We start from the raw sequence: 18,179 nt of genomic DNA, 5'->3' as shown, positions 1-18,179 counted from the left end.
ACAAGATAAGTTAGACTGGAAGTCTGTGCAATATGAATGTAGGCTTTGTGTGTTGTATGCTGAACTCCCTGTTGTACTTTAGGTTTGGTAATAAAGTATTGCTTCAAACCTCCCTATAATTCCACTATGATTTTCCAGTTACTTTCTCAATTCAGATGTTTTAGCCAGATTGCTTTGGTAACAAATAAAATTATTATTTTCAGTTCCCACTGATTTCAATGAGCCTTTATTTTATTTTTCTGAGTCAATAGGAGCATTCCAGGTGCATGAATGTCTCATGGCCTTATGGGCATGTTCCATCCATTACATGTTTCAGCTGAGAAGGAGAAGAGGTTAAAGTCCCAGAGTATTAACAAACTGATCATTGTAATGGTGACACAACTGATTACTGATGACAATGATGCAGTAGGAACCAATGTTGTATCTTTCACCTGATCAGAAAAACAGAAGAGGTAAAAGTAGTACAAGTCCCAAAAATTCACAAATTGAACTTTGTTCTTACTTTGTGGTAGGAATTGAATTTTCTGGTCGCCGTGATGTCAGACCAATGTCTACAGTAACAAATTATTTCTTATTACATCCATAAAATGTAATGTAAAGGTGTGTGCGCTCATGCACGCACCCACACCTGTACAGGGTGATTCTTAATTACACGAATGTCTATCCAATAAAATTTGTATATTTTTAAAAGATCTATTGTCATTCACATGGTGATAGATCCTATAGGCTCCTTAAAAGTGAGCATAGCAGAGATATTTTAAGTATTGTAAAAAACATGGCCTCAGTGCAATTTCTGGTAACTTTGATCTTCCTATAGAGTTTTTCAACAACTTATTCATATGGTATGGGAATAGTTACACAAGCATAGAAAACACGTCACATAAGAAGGTTGTTTTTCTTCTTGAAAACAAAACTGAAATAGAGAATGAAACATATTACTGAGACATTTATTGTAATCCACTGACAGTGGTCTCCATAAACCAACAACACTGAGCAAAACATTGTGCTCTGCAACTGCAGGAAATAACCCCCTCTGGGAGTCACGGCACACATTTATATACATATACAAAATGTTACATGGAAAACAAATTTAACCATAAACTAAATATTATTTAATGTTCCCCATTCAGAACCCCCACAATCTCAAAAATAATGTCTTTTTGAAACTATCTCTTATTTCCGTTACATAACCCATGAAGCATACATCATCTTATGCATCCTGCATACAGTAGTTTATAATTATATAAAAGACAATACAATGATGTCCACAGTTTTATACAAAAAGAAACACACATTCATCTTTACAAATTGTGATAATTTGTCAAAAACAATCATATTACACTGCAACACTGATCTGCCATGTAATGATTGTTGCTTTCACTCAAACAAACTACAGGTGACACTGTTCGATGAACTGGCAAACGTTGTATGAGATGTCTATTGTCAGTCAGTCATATATGACACAAATCACGTGACCACATTCACATGTCTTGAAAGGACGCTCGATTGCTTGGTGCAACACTGACCACTGGTAACAGGAATGCACACCTCTACTGGTCGAATGAAAGTTCCATGTGGAACAAACAGCTATTTTTTATTAATTACATTCAATGTAAACAGAAGTGACTTCCCACCCTAAAGTAGCTCACAATGTAAAACAAAAATCAATTCAATTACATCTATATTATGCACATGGTATAATAATTTGACCTCTCAAGTGCTTTAATTTATTTGGCATTGCAGGCGGAATGACATCCATGTTACCAGCACTGCTTACTACTCATTCTTATGTTCTGCCAAAGTCTGAATTCTTAACATGGTTACGATTTGTATCCACCTGAACATTTACGGTTTTATACAAGATGCAAAATATTTATTATTAATTCTGATTACATTAATATAAAGTACCTACTATCAAAATGTGAAGCAAGTGCTGGTCATGTTTCATAGAATTCTTAATCGTTCATAAGAAACTTTTTAATTGTAACACGTTATTTATGCATTAACTTATTACACGTGCCATTCCTGTTAGTTGTTACTTAGTTATGCCATTACTGAGGAAAATTAATTTTGTAAGCATTTCTTGCAGTATATAATTCGAGTAACACCTTCTGAATTATACAGAGCAGGGTAGCGTTCGTTGATCATTTTTAAATCTACACTAGTCAACCAGAGATTATTCAAATGTGAATTGAAAGACGGGTGTCTGCCATTACTGATGCACTTGATTCATTATGCACAGTAATATGGCAATAATTTCTTCAGAAATTCTCTGTTTCAGATTATTTAAGTCTGCTAGATGTGTTTGAAACACTTTGCTATTTAAGTAGCCCCATAAAAATACAATCACAGGCTGACAGATCAGGCAAACAGGCTGGCCAAGAAATGACACCACAATAGTAAATTATTCGATGTTCAAACACATTCCTTAAAGTATTCATCTACTGTTTTGCAGTCTTGTTGGAACCAAACAGTAGCAAAATGAGATTATATTCACAATGAATGAAAATGTATTCATTGGATATCTACCAAAATCTACTTAATGTTAACATACACTTCGCATCTTTATACTGTGATGGCCGTGCATTATTTTGATCTTCCCATTTGCTATTATTGCTTTCAAACACATGGACACGACATCACATGCCCACATGCCTGCCATTCCATATAAAACAGGACAAGAAGGCTAAAAATGTGCTTACCTTTGTAGCACATAGTTTACTGCCTGCCACCCCAAGAAAGTCGTTCAAGCCCCACAAGCTGATATTTAAATCTGACTTGTTCCTGCAGTTTCTGAGGTATCACCATTGATGTGGTGACTGCATTGCCAAGGAAGAGCGCAAAGAACAACGCAGATAACACTGGAACCTGTACAAAGAATAAGAATGTGTGCAGGTAACTGTGCCACGTTTTGTCTAAAATGCTCATACATAAGTCTCACAGGACAAGATGCAATTGCAATCATCACACAAGCCAACAAAATTATGGGAAATGGGCAGGAAAGAAACCTGACTGGGATTTTACAATGCCTCATACCACAATATGAAGAAAAACAATAGCTGCCAACAGTAATTCTTCACAGCAATGACAAATCTGATCGAGGGAGAGGTTAATTCGAATCAGTAATGACGTGCTGAAACCCACTTGGCATAAAATGATAAATAAAATTAAGTCAGAAATGTTAGATAACCCATGGATGAAATATTGAAAAGTGTGAGTTGCATCCATAAATGTCTTGTAATAAAGAACTGGTAAAGAAAAATTCAAAGTAGCGGGGAAGGAATATTTGTGAACTCGTTAAGAAAAGAATTTCATGAGCACAGGGCATGTGAAACAGCTGTTTATGACAATACTGCTTCTAAAGGAGATGTAGCATATGGAACAGTCTAGTTGCAAAATAGTGATTTGGAGCTTAAGGTAAGTGTTGTCACACGCTGCGAGATAGGCAATACTGTACATCCATTACAAAGTATGGTTTCGTTAGCATTCTGTGCAAGTGTCCATAAAGGGAGTCACTGAGTCCCTGAAGTCAGGAAAAGCTACGCCTCTTAAACCTTTCCATCAAACAAACTTCAACTTACCTGCCAGGTGGCTTCAGGATGGAAGATGAGCTGGTATAAAGTATAGGCATTGTAAAGCTGGTAAATATAGCCTACATACAGAAATGGAAGGAGGAAGCTGAGACCACGCCACATCCAGGAATGAAAACCTTCAATAGTGATGTCCATGTTATGCCTCTCTCCTAGAGCTTTCAGACGGTAGAGAACGCCCTGCTGATAACGAAACTGCAAGTACTGCACGACACCTGTCAACAAATAATATGTGTTAAATATGAATTATAGTTATTATAGGAAGATTATATCAACCAAAGGGCAAAAGATGCTGAGGAAGACAGAAGGATGAATCAAACCAAGAGCTGATATCATGATGACAATTTATTTACATAACACCAAGAGGTTCCAGGCCTGTCTTTGTCATAACATTACATGCGGTTAACAATGAGACATTGAATAAGATACAGATACTGCAGAATGTGGTCAGGCTGTAAGAACGAGCCCCACGGGCTCACCACTCTGCATTGCCTTCCCTCCCCGAAGCTGTCACATTTCCCTCTCTAGGATAGGTGGTATTATGGGGAAATCTCTTCAATATAATAAACAAAAATAAATGCAACAGAACATTACAAATTAGATAATCAGCCATTTATTAAAATAACAGTCATTATGACTATTTTTACACTTACTGATGTAGACGTTGAACCACATGAATTGTTCACGGAACTCGTACCACGCCCCTGTGTTTGGCCAGATAAGGAGAACACCTGAGACAACTGTAGAGATGAAATGGTGCAGACGCCACCACCCTTTGATGCGTGATCCATTCACTTTCAGGATGCTTTCACGTATTGTCAACGTACAGTAGTACCATACCAACAAAAACATGAAGCTCAACTCCAGTGCACTGATATATAAACAGAAATCAGTCAATTCATATCAAACTGCATTTGAATGTTCAAAAATGAAAGTGGGGGAAAAGAAAGCACTGCACCCTTGAGCACTTTATTTAGATGCGATTTGTAAATAACCTCTGGCAACCCTTTCTCTGCCAACCCCAATTACACTCACAGCTGAAGAGTATGCAATGAAAAACCCAAACATATTTCCTTGATTTTAAGACACACTTTTCACATATTACAATTTATGAAACTGGGTTGCATCTTACACCTGATGGCGTCTAAGAATCAACAGAGTGCCTTTCTTCCTAGCTTTGAACCTAAGGGAGCCAAGAGGTTTCTCCGAAACACTGTCATATATTTTTATTCCTAAATATGGTGATACCCCAAAAGATGATGCAAATGAATATTCAATTCTTCTTTGTTCATTTTTGTTCTTAACACAAACACTTAATACATACATATCACATGCCCTAAAACTATTTAAATTCTAACAGAAATTCAAAGCTGAAATCACAGTAAACTTTTCCCACTATAATTAAGAAAATCTCACTTAACATAAGATCAGAATTGTTATTAATATTGTGACACAGCAGGTTCACTCAAGATGGATTTATTTGGCATTAATGCAATTGAAATCAAAACTACAATCAATTATCCTGATTCACTGCATCAGAAAGAATCAGATGGAAGTATCCAGACAATAGCAATTGCATTGTATAAAAGTGAAAACACCAATGTATTTTTATATCCTTTGTTTTATTCTGAACTGAAAACTCACCGAACATTGGTGAAAAGGTTCACAACAGAAAGTACAAAACCAATCACACTGAGAATTAGTTTGAACTTTTCATACTCGTCCTTGTAGCGAAACCTGGAATAAAAATCAGAACATTACAACAAATTACAGTATTTTATATATCACTGTATACAGTAATAAAAACTGTATTCTTACTCGAGTGCTAAATAAACACTGCAGCAGTACAACAGAGATGTACACACGCAAAGAGTACACCCCTTTTGATGTTTCTAAATTGAATTATTTTCCTTTTTTTCAAATTGTGAATGAACATAATCATGAAGAAAATGCAATTTTCATAATACTGGAAATATTACTAAACTGATCTAACTCCATAACACAAAAAATGGCTAATTTGAAGTTTTCAGGCAAGAGTTACATTCACATATGACTGGCATCTTGACAAAGCAATATTACTTGTAGGAGCAACAGACTGTCTGCTCCATTTATATTTTATTTACAGAACTGAGAAGGAGCTGACTGTATGACGTCTGTTGAGACATGATGTAACTGCATCATTCACACTGTATGGAATTACATCACATGATACTGTAATTTACAAAAATGAGTTAACAAGACACAGGGCTATAGAACTCCTTATACATTTGATTTATACAAAGCTAATACCACAATAAATATCCACAGTTTAACAGATATAAGCATACAAAGAGAACTACAAGGAACCTGTTTACTTTAAACATGACCTTTGCCTGTACAGTCACCATACTGCTTGCCAGCTTCCCTGAACAGTCTGCTGTGGTTATAAGTACAATGAATTCTTCTTGGGCTACCAGCCATGTCAGGTGGTTGAATGCAGAAAACTGACATATCTTCGACCTTGTCCTCTGGGTGTTACATGTAATTTTATGATAGAATCCATGCTGTATACGTACTTGTCATTCTTGTTCAGAATTGACACATTAACATTTCCCAAAATTATCTTCAGGTACAGTCCATTTTGCTTGGGCAAAGATTGTTCCATTTCGTGCAACTGAGCCTTCCGTCGCAGCAAATCTTTCTCAAGATCACGGATGGCTTCCCGATTTTCATCATTTTTGCTGATGTTCCTGGACACCCTAACACAAACACAGGATCATTACCATTATGAATTCATTACTCAGACATAACATGAATAAAAATATTTGGTGATAGCAGCAGGAACTGCTTTTACTTACTTTTTAATAGAGCGATTAATGATTCCAAGGCGGTATCTCTGATGATTAATTCCTTTTATACATTTAGCCTGGAGATCGCCAACTTCTTCTAATTTGTTTAAATATTCTCGGTTTAATTCCTAAAATATGCAGGTGACATAAATTAACATTGTCACAATAGCAGATACAAAATTTAACAGACTGAAATGAAACTGTCATGAGTGGACTGTTACTTATGCGGGGTTAAAATGTTACATACATTTTTAAGACGTAATTACAACACTTTGAAATTATAAAATAGACACCAACAATCGTGCCATATTATTCCCTTCAAACATAGGTACACTCACTTCTAAAACCTTATACTCAGCACCAAGATCCGAAAAGTCTTGAATACACGACTCCGCATCACTGAACTCCATCCTACAACACAATATTAACTTGCTCACTCAACTAGTGGGAGTGGGGGGGCGCTCATTAAGAATAATGTGCACAGATTGTGAGACCACCTACTACGCCTCACGCAGTTCTAACATACAACTGTAACACCCACAGTCAATACAAACAGCTATGACTCCGAGATTATGATACCATTAGCGACCTCTGCCTTTGGGAAAATATTATACCACCAGCGCCGTCTACGTGTAGTTCACTTATCAGGGATTCTATAGTATTTGTTGCGCATCTATTATCTGCAAGTTACACAATAATGCCCATTTCTAACAAGATTAGTAAATAAATGTCACGAAGGATTCAAAATATCTATTTACTAATATACAAAAAATAGAGCACAGGTTTGAAAATCGAATTTTCGTCTGTCTGTTTAAGTTCAAGAGGTCAACGAGCATATCAAAAAATTGACAGTGGAACCGCGGTTCCGGAGAATTTGACGTAAATACATCACTGCATTTAAATTATATTTACGTCTCTGTAATGTAATGAAATGTTATCCATCTTGTTACGAAAGCGGACTGTTGACGGCAGTAATCTAACACAACAATGCCGAGTAAACAGATTACATTTCCTAGGTAACATAACAATGCATGCAAGCTGACAATTGTTGTCGATCCATATTTACAAATTGTTGATATTTCCTAGGTAACCATCTTACACATTTTCCTGACGAACTGGATAAACAGAACACCGTCGTGCTGTCCGTGGTATGAATCAGGTCACTGGTGGACAGCAAAACCTCCAAGTGCCAACACACTAACCTTTCGTCCTGATGAATTGCCCATTACCAACCAGGGTTCTTCCATGCTCCTTGTGAATGGAAAAAAGTTTTCATGTGGTTGGTGGTCTGAATAAACAAGTGTTGATCAGATAGTGTTACAGGTTCTGGGAATTTCTAAGCAGATAAAGAGAATCTTCCACATGGACAATAAGAAAACTGTACTCTCCAGGTAGCATAACAAAACCATGCCTTCTTCTTAATGTGCCTATCTGCTCCGGATGTTGGTGATCAGCATAGCAATTTGAACTTTACTGGCTGCTACTTGAAACAGCCCTCTAGTGGACATCGAGAACCAAGTTTTTAGGTTCTGAAGCCAGGAGTTTCTTGGCCTGCCAGGTCCTCTCGTTCTAAATACTTTTCCCTGAAATTGATTAAATTTATCCTGAATTTTACAACTAACTCAGAGAAATAATATTTTTAATAACATGTTTTATTTTTACTTGTTCCTACAGAAAAGTTTGTACACATAATACAATTAATAATGACTAAAATGTTAATAGTTGACACACCAGTAATCAAAGCTGAGAAGACTCTCAGCTTGCTATCAGGAGCAACAAAGTATACCTACTGTAATGGTAATTCTGTAAATGCTGCACTGTGTGAAATCACATTGGTCAACATTTTAAAAAAATCTTTTAAGAATTTTGCTGGGCCAAGCACTTCATTCACTAACCTTTAAAACAGTATGGCTGACAATGAGCCCTGAGAACACACTTGACTTCACATCATCTCAGAAATTAAAAATTATGATTAAATTATTATGGGCCCAATTCACATCAATGCCTCTCCACGTCAAATAATGCATTTTACTTTCTCGAACATAAAATGAACAAAAATATGATCAGTAAGCAATGTATAATTACTACTCATAGCAAAACCTCTTGGAACTACACATTTTGTAGTATGTTATATAGAGGAATAAAAAATTATGTGACTGCAATACATGCATGTAACTATTAACTAACTTTAAGGTACCAGCTCATACACACACATGAAAAGAACTCAAGCATTACATGAATTAATGTAAAGTATACTCAATGTGGTGTCTGAAACTCGCTGTTTTGGACCTACGGTTACACGAAGTTCACCCATTTATACCCAAATGGGTAGCTGCATGTGAATAAATTCTGTAATTCTACTCAAGATGAAGAAAAACCTTGGTGAGGAGGCCAGCAGGGAAGATGCTGTCTTAGTTGTGCCAGTAAGTGTCTATCCCACTTTCTGCACAGATAAAACAGATCCAGGCAGAGGGATCAGTGAGCAAATCAATTATTTTGTCATCACAGTATGAAAAGACAAGTTTCAGATTTGAACAAATCTCAGAGTTCATCCTCCAAATTAAGGTAGTATGCTGTAGTCACCCTGCATATAATGTCGCTAGAATCAAATGATTTGTGATAATCGTAAAACAAGGGTTATCATTTCCTTCAACATTCATCAAAGAGTCAATTGAATAAAAATTTTCTTGGATATTATCCATCGTCTAGTAAATATAAAACGTAAAACGACGTTTCGGAGATGGGACTCTATCTCCGTCTTCAGGTTCCTACACAGTTGGGCCCACTAGATAGAGCTAATCCCTATCTCCGGAGATAGGGATTAGCTCTATCTAGTAGGAACCTGAAGACGGAGATAGAGTCCCATCTCCGAAACGTCGTTTTACATTTTATATTTACTAGACGATGGATAATATCCAAGAAAATTTTTATTCAATTGACTCTTCACCATAGTCAAGAAGTTTTAGATTTGATATTCATCAAAGACTTTGAGTGGGTTTTGTAATGAATAATAAATCTTATATACTGTGTCACTGAAAAATCAGTGCAATGTATTCAAGCTGTAGCTTACCAATAATTATGTAGAAGAGACAACATACTATCAAACAATAAAAAGATAGAAATGTTTAGTTCGTGCATGGCTTCAACAGCCTCAATGTACCATTTAAAATGCAACCCTAAAACAATCATGTATTATGACATAAAAATTAAATTGGAAGCAGGTTCACTCACTCCCCCATGAGAAGGGTATCCTGGATGATAGGCTTCTGCTCAAACCACTTTCACTAAAGCAGTGCACATGCACCATGGTGCATTCTCAAGTGCAGAACATGTTCGTTCTTGAAAACTTTGAACTGAAATCATTTGCTGCTTTTCATTAAGGATATCCTGACAAGGAATTGGTGAATAACACAACAGCTACGACAATTCCATACTGTCGCTTGTCTCATCATGCTGTGAGGGAAGGCGTTCATGAGTGGTAGTCATGGTTACATTTTAAATGGAACAGACTGTATAATTTCTTAAATTAACAATACTTCTGAATAAATGAAATGCATAAATTTTTGAAGAATATCACTTAAAATTAAAGATTAAATGCTATGTACTTGAATAAGGTTTCAATCTCATTTCCAGACTGTCAGTTGAACACAGGTATTTAATATAATATTTTAATTTCTTTTATATCAGTTCAAGTTTTGCTGTGAGCAACTTGGTAAAAATTACATACAGAATAATGAAGGCTTATTAACCTGCCTTCACAGTTTAAATGCTCTCTTACAGTTCTACATAATTCCCCCAATTTAATTTTTTTTAAAATTAATCTTAGATGCATAAAAAGTGTGATCTTGACCCTTTTCTTAAATCTCAAAAGCAATACGTGACCCACATATTGCAATACTGCAACAACAGAAGCAATAAATATTTGTTTATTTGATCTGTTAGAGAAATGGAACTAGTTACTACACTTCAAGCTTGCTGAATGAATAATGCTATATTAAAACAAAAGGAATAAACAGATGCTTGCATAAATACATTTTCACTTCTCTTTAAGCATTTTGAAACAAATGACTGACTTCTTTATGGAATGCAGTTATTTCCATGGAACCTGAACATGTGTCCAAGTGATTTCCAAGATGTCACATACATCACAAAATAAGTATGCAGTATCAATGTAGCTGCTTCTCAAAGTCAGAAAGTGGTTGATAAACTTATATACTAAAAGTTGGAACTAAGTAATACCTGTTTTCTTCACGTGATTTTAAAACTTACCGAATCAACATAAAAATATGTCTTAAATAAACTTCTTTTACTAGTGTGTTCCTTCCTATGGCTGAATATGAATGTGTAAATGAATTAAATATCATGTTAATGAAGGCTTAACCTGGGACCCATAAGAAGGACTAGCTACTTACCATATTATGCATTTTATAACTCTAGATACAACCGTTCCAGGAAAGTAGTAGTAACTGACTGCCTCAGCAGTTTCGTAACTTCTGCAGTCCACAACAATGTAAATACTACGGTAATTCCATGTTTATTTAAATAAATACTATGAGTAAATACTGTTCAGAAATCAGGATATACTGGCACTAGAACAATAATTTACAGGTTAGTAATAATCAGTGCAGAGCCATTTGCGTTTCTGTTCTTAAGGTACAAAAATGTACCCATTCATAATTTATTTCTGGCAACATTCCACGCTGCATAACTCCAACTGAAAATCTGGTCAGAAATTGATATTCTCAATTCCCTGCACAGTACATAAACTTTTATTGCTCTATTAATTTCACAACCCAACAATTTGACAAATAATAAAATGTTCCCTATTACTGAAAGGCATTAATACTAGTAAAGATAAGTGTATTTCATATATAACTATTTATACATTTTACTTCTCAGTTTTCATGATTCAGTATTCTCACAAATATTATTATTCTAATTTAATACCCAAATACTGTAATAATTTGTCACAACACAGCTCTCCAAAGTTAGACCTGAGGTCAAAGAATTATCATATCATGTGCATCAGTCTTATCTCTGGAACTGTGATCAAAGTTTGGCATGCAGCATCATCATCATCATTTTAAAGCCCACTGTTCAAATGAACAGCTCTTAGACATTTCACTGAAAAAAGCAAATATGGACTCACACAGCACTAATCAGTTTGACGGATACAAATGAAAGCTGTTCTGCAAATTCCAAATTTGTTGAAGTAGTTATGGAGTTTCCACACTGACAACAGCCTTATTTATATATACACATGTCTATTAATTCATCTTAATTACTTTTTTACTTTATTAATTAGACAGTATTAAATCCTATAATTGGTAGCTTCAGGATGCACGTTAAAGAAAGGGAAGTTCGGAATACATAGACGGGTGGATAGAGAAACAAAATTTTGTCTTTTAAAAGAAGGTTTTACCGTCACCTCACTGATTTAACACACACAACTCTGTCTGATCTTTTCCTTTCCAATGGAATGTACAGTTTTAGGCAAAATCTTTGAATTAAGTGTTATCAAATCAATGATACTAATGCCATGCTCCAGCTTTCAATGTGTGCATTATTTGTGGGTGAGGACAGGAGGAATATTTCTCATGGAAAAAAATTACACAAATTCAATTCAAATGATGGCCACAAATATTAGATTTCCAAGCTAAACACTAAACTGTAAAGATCCCCATAAAGTATAAGAAGAATGAAATCTGACACTGCGATCATTAATTGATAAGTAATAAATACAGTTTCATATTCTGAGTGACTTTTATAAATGACGCTACAATAACATGTACTTTGCTTCATTTAGCTTTATGGTGGAAGGAAATTGAGCAAGCTGAGTGCACAGTCTTGACTTGAAGACTGGCAACAGCTTGCCATTCACAAAGCTCTGCAAGATGGTTTCTAAAACCCTGCAATGTATTCTAAACAGCAACAAAGGAAGAATGTCCATGGTGTATCACCCAAAAAACACAAAGCAATGAAGTTAAATCAGATGGCATTTTACATCTAAAATGGAATTTTCACAAATCTTACAAATTATGATTTATGGTATATCCATAACAGACGATGTTTTTCAGTAAATATGGAATCATTGCTACAACAGACATACTGACGCCTTTTGAATTCTCATGTGCATTAACAGTATCATTTCCTGGCATTTGTATGACAAAACATGGGTGCACGACACATATTTCTGATTTCAGAAAGAAACTTCACATGATAGGAAAACAATAGTGTGTGCCCTTTAAGTAATTTCTACTTAAAAACTGTAATTAATCCTGCTGTCCCTAAAATCTTTTTTAAATGTTCATAAATGAGCACAAATGATGCAAATTTGACTTTGAATAAACTCTATTTCATAACAGAATGAAAGGTATACAAGATTCTGGGTAACAATATTAACCCTTTGAACACAATTAGTATAGCAGTATTTGGCTGTGGTACGAAGTACTTAAAGAGCCACGTGCATCAAACTAGACAGAATTAAATTCCATATATCTGTCTTTTTGTACTGCCTTCTGTTAAAATGGCCATACTGTAACAAGTTGTTAACACAATGCTATTCAACAAAAGTACGTGGAAGATTTATGAACATAGCAGTTATCTGTATAAAATCCATTAATGGTTACGTTTGTTTTAGTATGTTAAAATATACAGGGAATGTATGCTATGATGAAAATCTTAGTAAAGATGAAAATTGATCTGACCTACAAGCCTTTAACGTTCAATGATACAGAAGCTCTCTTTAAGACCACGAAGCAATGTTCCACTGCTGATGTTTCCATTCCTTCTTACCTTCCATCACATCTCATTCCTATACGCATGTTTAGTTACAGACTGAGTCGTTATCACAGTTTTCAATATCAACACTCTAAAGCATTATTCATGAAAAGGCACCAAATGAAAGACCACTTCAAAAGAAAGTTTCAGTTCATTCACTTTTGTAGGATACTATTTCAGACATGGATAACCACAGAGATCCGCATCATACTCTTCACACTGGTAACCTGATTTTGAGATTTTTCATTTATAGAAGCAACATTTGGTAATATCTGCTAGGTCAGTAATTTGAATGACTTGTGAACTACTACTGATGTTGGCCAGCCATGACTCGACTTGGGCTGAAATCATATGACATATCTCGACACTTTATGGGTGAGTGCACTGTCACATGAACCATGCATTATGATAGCATTTGGGAAAGTTGACTAAGCGGAAGAACAATTCTTTGTCCAAGTTGTAAGAAAAATAATGTAGCTGTTGGGCTTCATATAACTGAACAAAACTCATGTTCATGTTGTAAATTTCAGTGCACGAAGGTCTGGACGTATTTCCTTCTTCATCCACATAAAAACATGAAACTAAGAGCTTGTATGTGTTGATGAGGAGATACTTCTCTTCTGACTCAATGACAGACAGAACTGGAGCCCACTTCCACCTTTCACATATGTTGTTTTTCATACATTTCAGCTACTTCGGCCAAACGTTTGATGACATGCTTTTTATATTTTGACCAACAGTCCTGCAGCTTTATACTTTCCTGTCATGTAGATCTGTAAAGAGTACTGCGAGATGATAAAAAATAATTATCTGCAATAAGCTCGTGTCCGACACTCTCCACTCTTGTCAGCTGGAGCACTGTTCTGTATGTAGGACTAACATTTTTGGTAGCATTCAATCATTGTTTACGTAGACAAACAATTGTCACAGGTATATCCCTTGCTATCACAAACCTCCCTTGTATTTCGCTACCATTTCATCTGCTACCAAATATTCTGTAAGGTGGCATATTGTGAAATATAACATATAAGTGCTCAAAAACCCTTCTGAACTTCCACAACATGTCATAATCTGGACTTGTCCTGTCTGCCATATTTTAATTATTTTTGAGGTGAAGATATCTTTGTATGTGTAGAAACCGGCCATGTTTCATGACTGCTGAGTAGAATGGAATAAAATATAGCTCATTAGATGATGAGTAATCTTTCATGGAGTACATCTGGTTGCCAAGTTTTGTTATTTTATACCTGAATGTGTTGTTGGTAGCGGAATTTTGCGTCTACTAAAACAATGTCAGTACTTAATCTGTAAAATTAACTGAAAAGTCAAATGATAAATATTCTGCACTGACATTCAATTCAGGATCTGAAGCTGTTAACTGATGCACTATTTTGTCTTCACAAGCTGCCACGCCACACTTGTCCCATGATCATTGTCTTCTCATAAATTATGTGCTGACTGCAGATCAGTCATCAGATGCAAACTACACATTGGAATCAAAATAAAAAGTCAACTCTTCAATCACATTTGCACTGATATTACAGTAATATTTTGCTGTTGTGCCAGGAGCGAAACTACTGATTTAGAAATGCATTAAATCTGTCTGTATTACATCACTAACTCTAACATGCAACATACTATGTTACACATAAAGTGGATTCAGTCTGCTTGCACAAGAATTAAGAGCCTCTTAGTAATATTATGCGGCTAGAAATTCATCTGCTAGCGGACGTTACTTAAAAGTTGCCAAGGTTGGAAATGTATTCTGGCACCTTGATTAACGTCCTACAACTGCATACACAATTTAAGCTGCCTGTACAGAAAAGGCTGTTAAGATTAATACTGCAGGATCAGATAACACTTACCTACATACGATGATAAGTCTTATTACATAGCACCTAGTATCCAGTCTCAGATGCTGCAGCATCAAACCTTGATGCTGAGCCTCCAGCTCTTAAAGGCATTGATACTCTCACTCTGAGCCACCAAAGAAAGTGGCTACATTTCTTTCACAGTTATTTTGAACTCTAGGGCCTTAAAATATTGTGAACTGCACCAAAATATATAACTGATATTTACATTTGCTACTGTATGTAATTTAAAATTAATGGTCTTCGATGCCACTGAGATTGCACATAGTTCTGACTAAAGCATGCGAATGCTAACACTAGAGAAACTATACCTGACCACTACAAACTACACAGATCGGATGTGAAGACCCATCCATCCTGCACTGCAAGCTGAACATGTTGTTAGTAACCCACGTGCAGTGCAACTTGAGGAACACAAACCAGTTTACATCTTATCAAACAAGTTACAATTTTTTCCATTGCCTACAAAATTGTATTAAAAATGTCTGGTCATGAACTAGATTGAACAGAAATTTAGTAAAAGTGCTCGTTGTATCAACTTAATATAGAAGCTCCAGAGATATGCATTCTGTTCCACTAAATTAAATTTATCGAACCCTTAAAAAAGATAAAATTATACGTACATATTTCTAATGTCTACACGGATCTATTTTCAAACAATGCCATTACATAGAAAGAAAAATATTCCGTGTGGAACAAATGTTCTCAAACTTCTGCATCCATCCGTGATACTTCAAAATTCATTAACAAGATTAAGTACCATTTGCACTTGCATGTATTTCACACCCCATTTTTTCTGCACAAGAATGATAGAAAAATTTAAAATGCTCCTTCACTACACATCTTACTGCGAACAACAACAATAATTTGATTAAATATAAGCAATCTGAGACTAACGCTAAGAACCTCCAGCTTCTAGATAATGAATTTGCAAAGTACAAGTTATATTTGCAAGTAAATATGGTAATATGAATATTTCTTTAAAATTGCAATAATAAATAAATAAAATGCATGTTACTACTTAAAAATTAAAACAACGTGTACAAAAATTTTGTTGTGCCATGTTTTCATTCTTACCGTGTGGATTATAAACTAAACCAATTCCTTTCACAAGTTGCAAGACCAGACAGACTCGGTGATAAAAAGCTTTTGTACACTCGTTTCAGAACTATGTAAGAGTGGAATGGCACATGTCACTCGAGTAGAAGTATTTTATATACAATTTTATTTAAAAGTTATATCACTACCAATAAGCGTACTCTACGATATTAAAAAAAATTAATAATTTCTTTGCATACTTTTCTCTTATAACATGATCAGCAAATGAGGATGAAGACTTCATACCACACAATACAGGCTGGTCCAGAATTTTGGAATCACAGGGTAATACAACCTCACACCCTTGCAATAATTTCTGTGGAGACATTTGACGAATACAATTTACTCCGCTTTGATAATGAATATGACTACCGAAGGGTGGGGCCATTAATAAATGAAACAAGATAATTCCAGACATTCTACAATGTGACATGGCATACAATCGTGATATAACATGAAGGCCAACTATTTGAATATTTTAAGAAGTTCATATGATTCTGACATTCTGGAACACTTTGTACAGATTCTCAGCAACTCATGGTAGATTTCTATTGGCTTCAAGAAACCTTTGCTGTGCTTCACACAACTGTACGTGATACTCCATATTTGATTTTGGCAACATATTTATAATGAAGAATACTGCAAAATCATTTAAAAAGTTATTCAGTGATGCATGTGATATGTTTTTAAACAAAATATTAAGTTCTGCTACTTGCTGACAAGTTCAAGAAAGTTAAAACACATGAAAAAGTAAGCCCAGTAACTAAGAATGAGTGGAATGAATAGATACTGACATATGCCACTAACTTACTATTTCTCATTTAACTTTCTGGAAGACGGACCCAAAACTTGATGAGATGCATCACAGTAAGAGCATCTGGCAAACCACTGCAAATGCTAGTCAACAATTCGTCCTTTTGCACACTTCTACAATCATCAGGACTCGCTGCTGGTAAAGCTACATGTGTTGATGGACAAGTATCATACCTCGGTAACATCAATCATTTCTGGGACATTACAGCAAGCCGCCTTTACGACCAAAGAGCAACGAGCTTATCGTACCCAGGGTTCCAGGACTAGGGCTGACTTCTATTGAATCACAACTTCTTTTGGCAGGAACTGACCCGAGCACCGTTCCGAGGTCAGGCCGGACCATTCCGCTGGTCCGCTGTTTCCTCGCCGGGGCAGGTGGTGGACGATCCAATAGTCCAGAACCAGGTCTCCCAGGCACACCTAGACCTTGCTCTACATTCTGGTACCCAACAGATGGTGTCTTTTCAGGAGCTGTTGCAGTGGTAGACATAGCAGAGGCGGCAGGTGAAGCTATGGCACTTTTTAGACTTGTTAACTGAGCCATAGGACTTTTCAGAGTACGACGTGTATAAAGGGCACCTTGCAGTGTTAGAGCAGACATGGGGGTTGCTGTTGTTGCCATGATTGCATCCAAACCAATCCTCTCTAGTTTCTCCACCAGGCGGATACCTGCTAGAGCCTGCAAGCACAAAAACAGTGTATCTTTAGTCGCTGAAATCTGTTTCACGTCAAGACAAACAATTTCAATTTTAATGCCTACATGTCAATATCCATGAAAGTCATGCAAAATAAGTACATGTGTCCTGACTTTCTGAATGATATGTTACAACTCAACTTGTAGCGATGGAGTCCTCTCCTTACATTACTGTGACTACGGAATACAGTACGAAAAGCTGACTCATAACCCCATCTTTAACTTCTAATCCTACATTTTAAAGCACCAAACATCTATGCATTCTTTGCATAAGTGCATAAAATGAATGCATACAGGGCTAATCATGTCTGCATGATTCAACTCAAGAACTAATGGACAGATTTTGATTAAATTTGGTATGGACATTATGTTGCTGGAGGCTACTCTAAAATCAAACTTTTAATTTCTTCCAGTTGTAATACCAACATGGTGGATGCACAGACATGCGAGATGGGAGTGACACTACCGTAAATTAACATTGGTCCACTGAATGAAGCCTGATCTA

At 35.8% G+C, this 18,179-nt stretch overlaps 2 protein-coding genes and 1 long non-coding RNA gene across 15 annotated transcripts in view; 1 reads left to right on the top strand and 2 right to left on the bottom strand.

The window, feature by feature from the left end:
- Nucleotides 1-209: 209 nt before the first annotated feature.
- LOC110841244 (transmembrane protein 120 homolog) lies at nucleotides 210-7,388 on the bottom strand. Of its 4 annotated transcripts, none has more exons than XM_022086606.2 (8): nucleotides 6,757-6,896; nucleotides 6,428-6,546; nucleotides 6,146-6,328; nucleotides 5,235-5,327; nucleotides 4,244-4,461; nucleotides 3,582-3,805; nucleotides 2,703-2,868; nucleotides 210-431 (listed from the first exon to the last, which is right to left on the bottom strand). In XM_022086606.2, exons 1-7 carry the CDS (start codon nucleotides 6,826-6,828, stop codon nucleotides 2,719-2,721), a joined length of 1,059 nt encoding a protein of 352 aa, XP_021942298.1. In that variant the 5' UTR covers nucleotides 6,829-6,896; the 3' UTR covers nucleotides 210-431; nucleotides 2,703-2,718. The 4 variants fall into 4 exon arrangements, with proteins under 4 accessions (XP_021942298.1, XP_021942299.1, XP_087207459.1 ...); XM_022086607.2 differs by lacking the exon at nucleotides 210-431 and adding an exon at nucleotides 664-913; XM_087351333.1 differs by lacking the exon at nucleotides 210-431 and adding an exon at nucleotides 7,331-7,388 and having other exon boundaries at nucleotides 927-2,868; nucleotides 6,757-6,829.
- Nucleotides 7,162-8,582, top strand: LOC147873391 (uncharacterized). The gene is made up of 2 exons (XR_015535780.1): nucleotides 7,162-7,297; nucleotides 7,505-8,582. It is a non-coding gene; the product is annotated as an uncharacterized LOC147873391 (long non-coding RNA).
- Nucleotides 8,050-18,179, bottom strand: part of milt (trafficking kinesin-binding protein milt) — a 67,520-nt gene continuing 57,390 nt past the window's right edge. For all 10 annotated transcript variants that reach the window (XM_022086596.2, XM_022086587.2, XM_022086591.2 and 7 more), the window contains one exon: nucleotides 8,050-17,659. In XM_022086596.2, the coding sequence (XP_021942288.2) occupies nucleotides 17,183-17,659 (477 nt within the window). In that variant the 3' untranslated portion in view covers nucleotides 8,050-17,182. The remainder of the gene's footprint in view (nucleotides 17,660-18,179) is intronic.

Source organism: Zootermopsis nevadensis, unplaced genomic scaffold (assembly GCF_977971745.1).
Source record: "Zootermopsis nevadensis isolate Lab colony 2312 unplaced genomic scaffold, Znev_1.0 Znev_ptg000019l, whole genome shotgun sequence".
Lineage (NCBI taxonomy): Eukaryota > Metazoa > Arthropoda > Insecta > Blattodea > Termopsidae > Zootermopsis > Zootermopsis nevadensis.
The sequence above is the reverse complement of the archived record's forward strand: the minus strand, read 5'-3'. Positions and strand labels throughout refer to the sequence as shown.

Excerpts from the sequence above, each read along its gene's own strand:
- LOC110841244 (XM_087351333.1), bottom strand. The coding sequence starts at position 6,828 with ATGGAGTTCAGTGATGCGGAGTCGTGTATTCAAGACTTTTCGGATCTT. Across the intron at positions 6,329-6,427 it reads ATTAATCGCTCTATTAAAAA|GGTGTCCAGGAACATCAGCA; the intron begins GTAAGTAAAAGC and ends TGTTTGTGTTAG. Across the intron at positions 2,869-3,581 it reads ATCCTGAAGCCACCTGGCAG|GTTCCAGTGTTATCTGCGTT; the intron begins GTAAGTTGAAGT and ends TTCTTTGTACAG.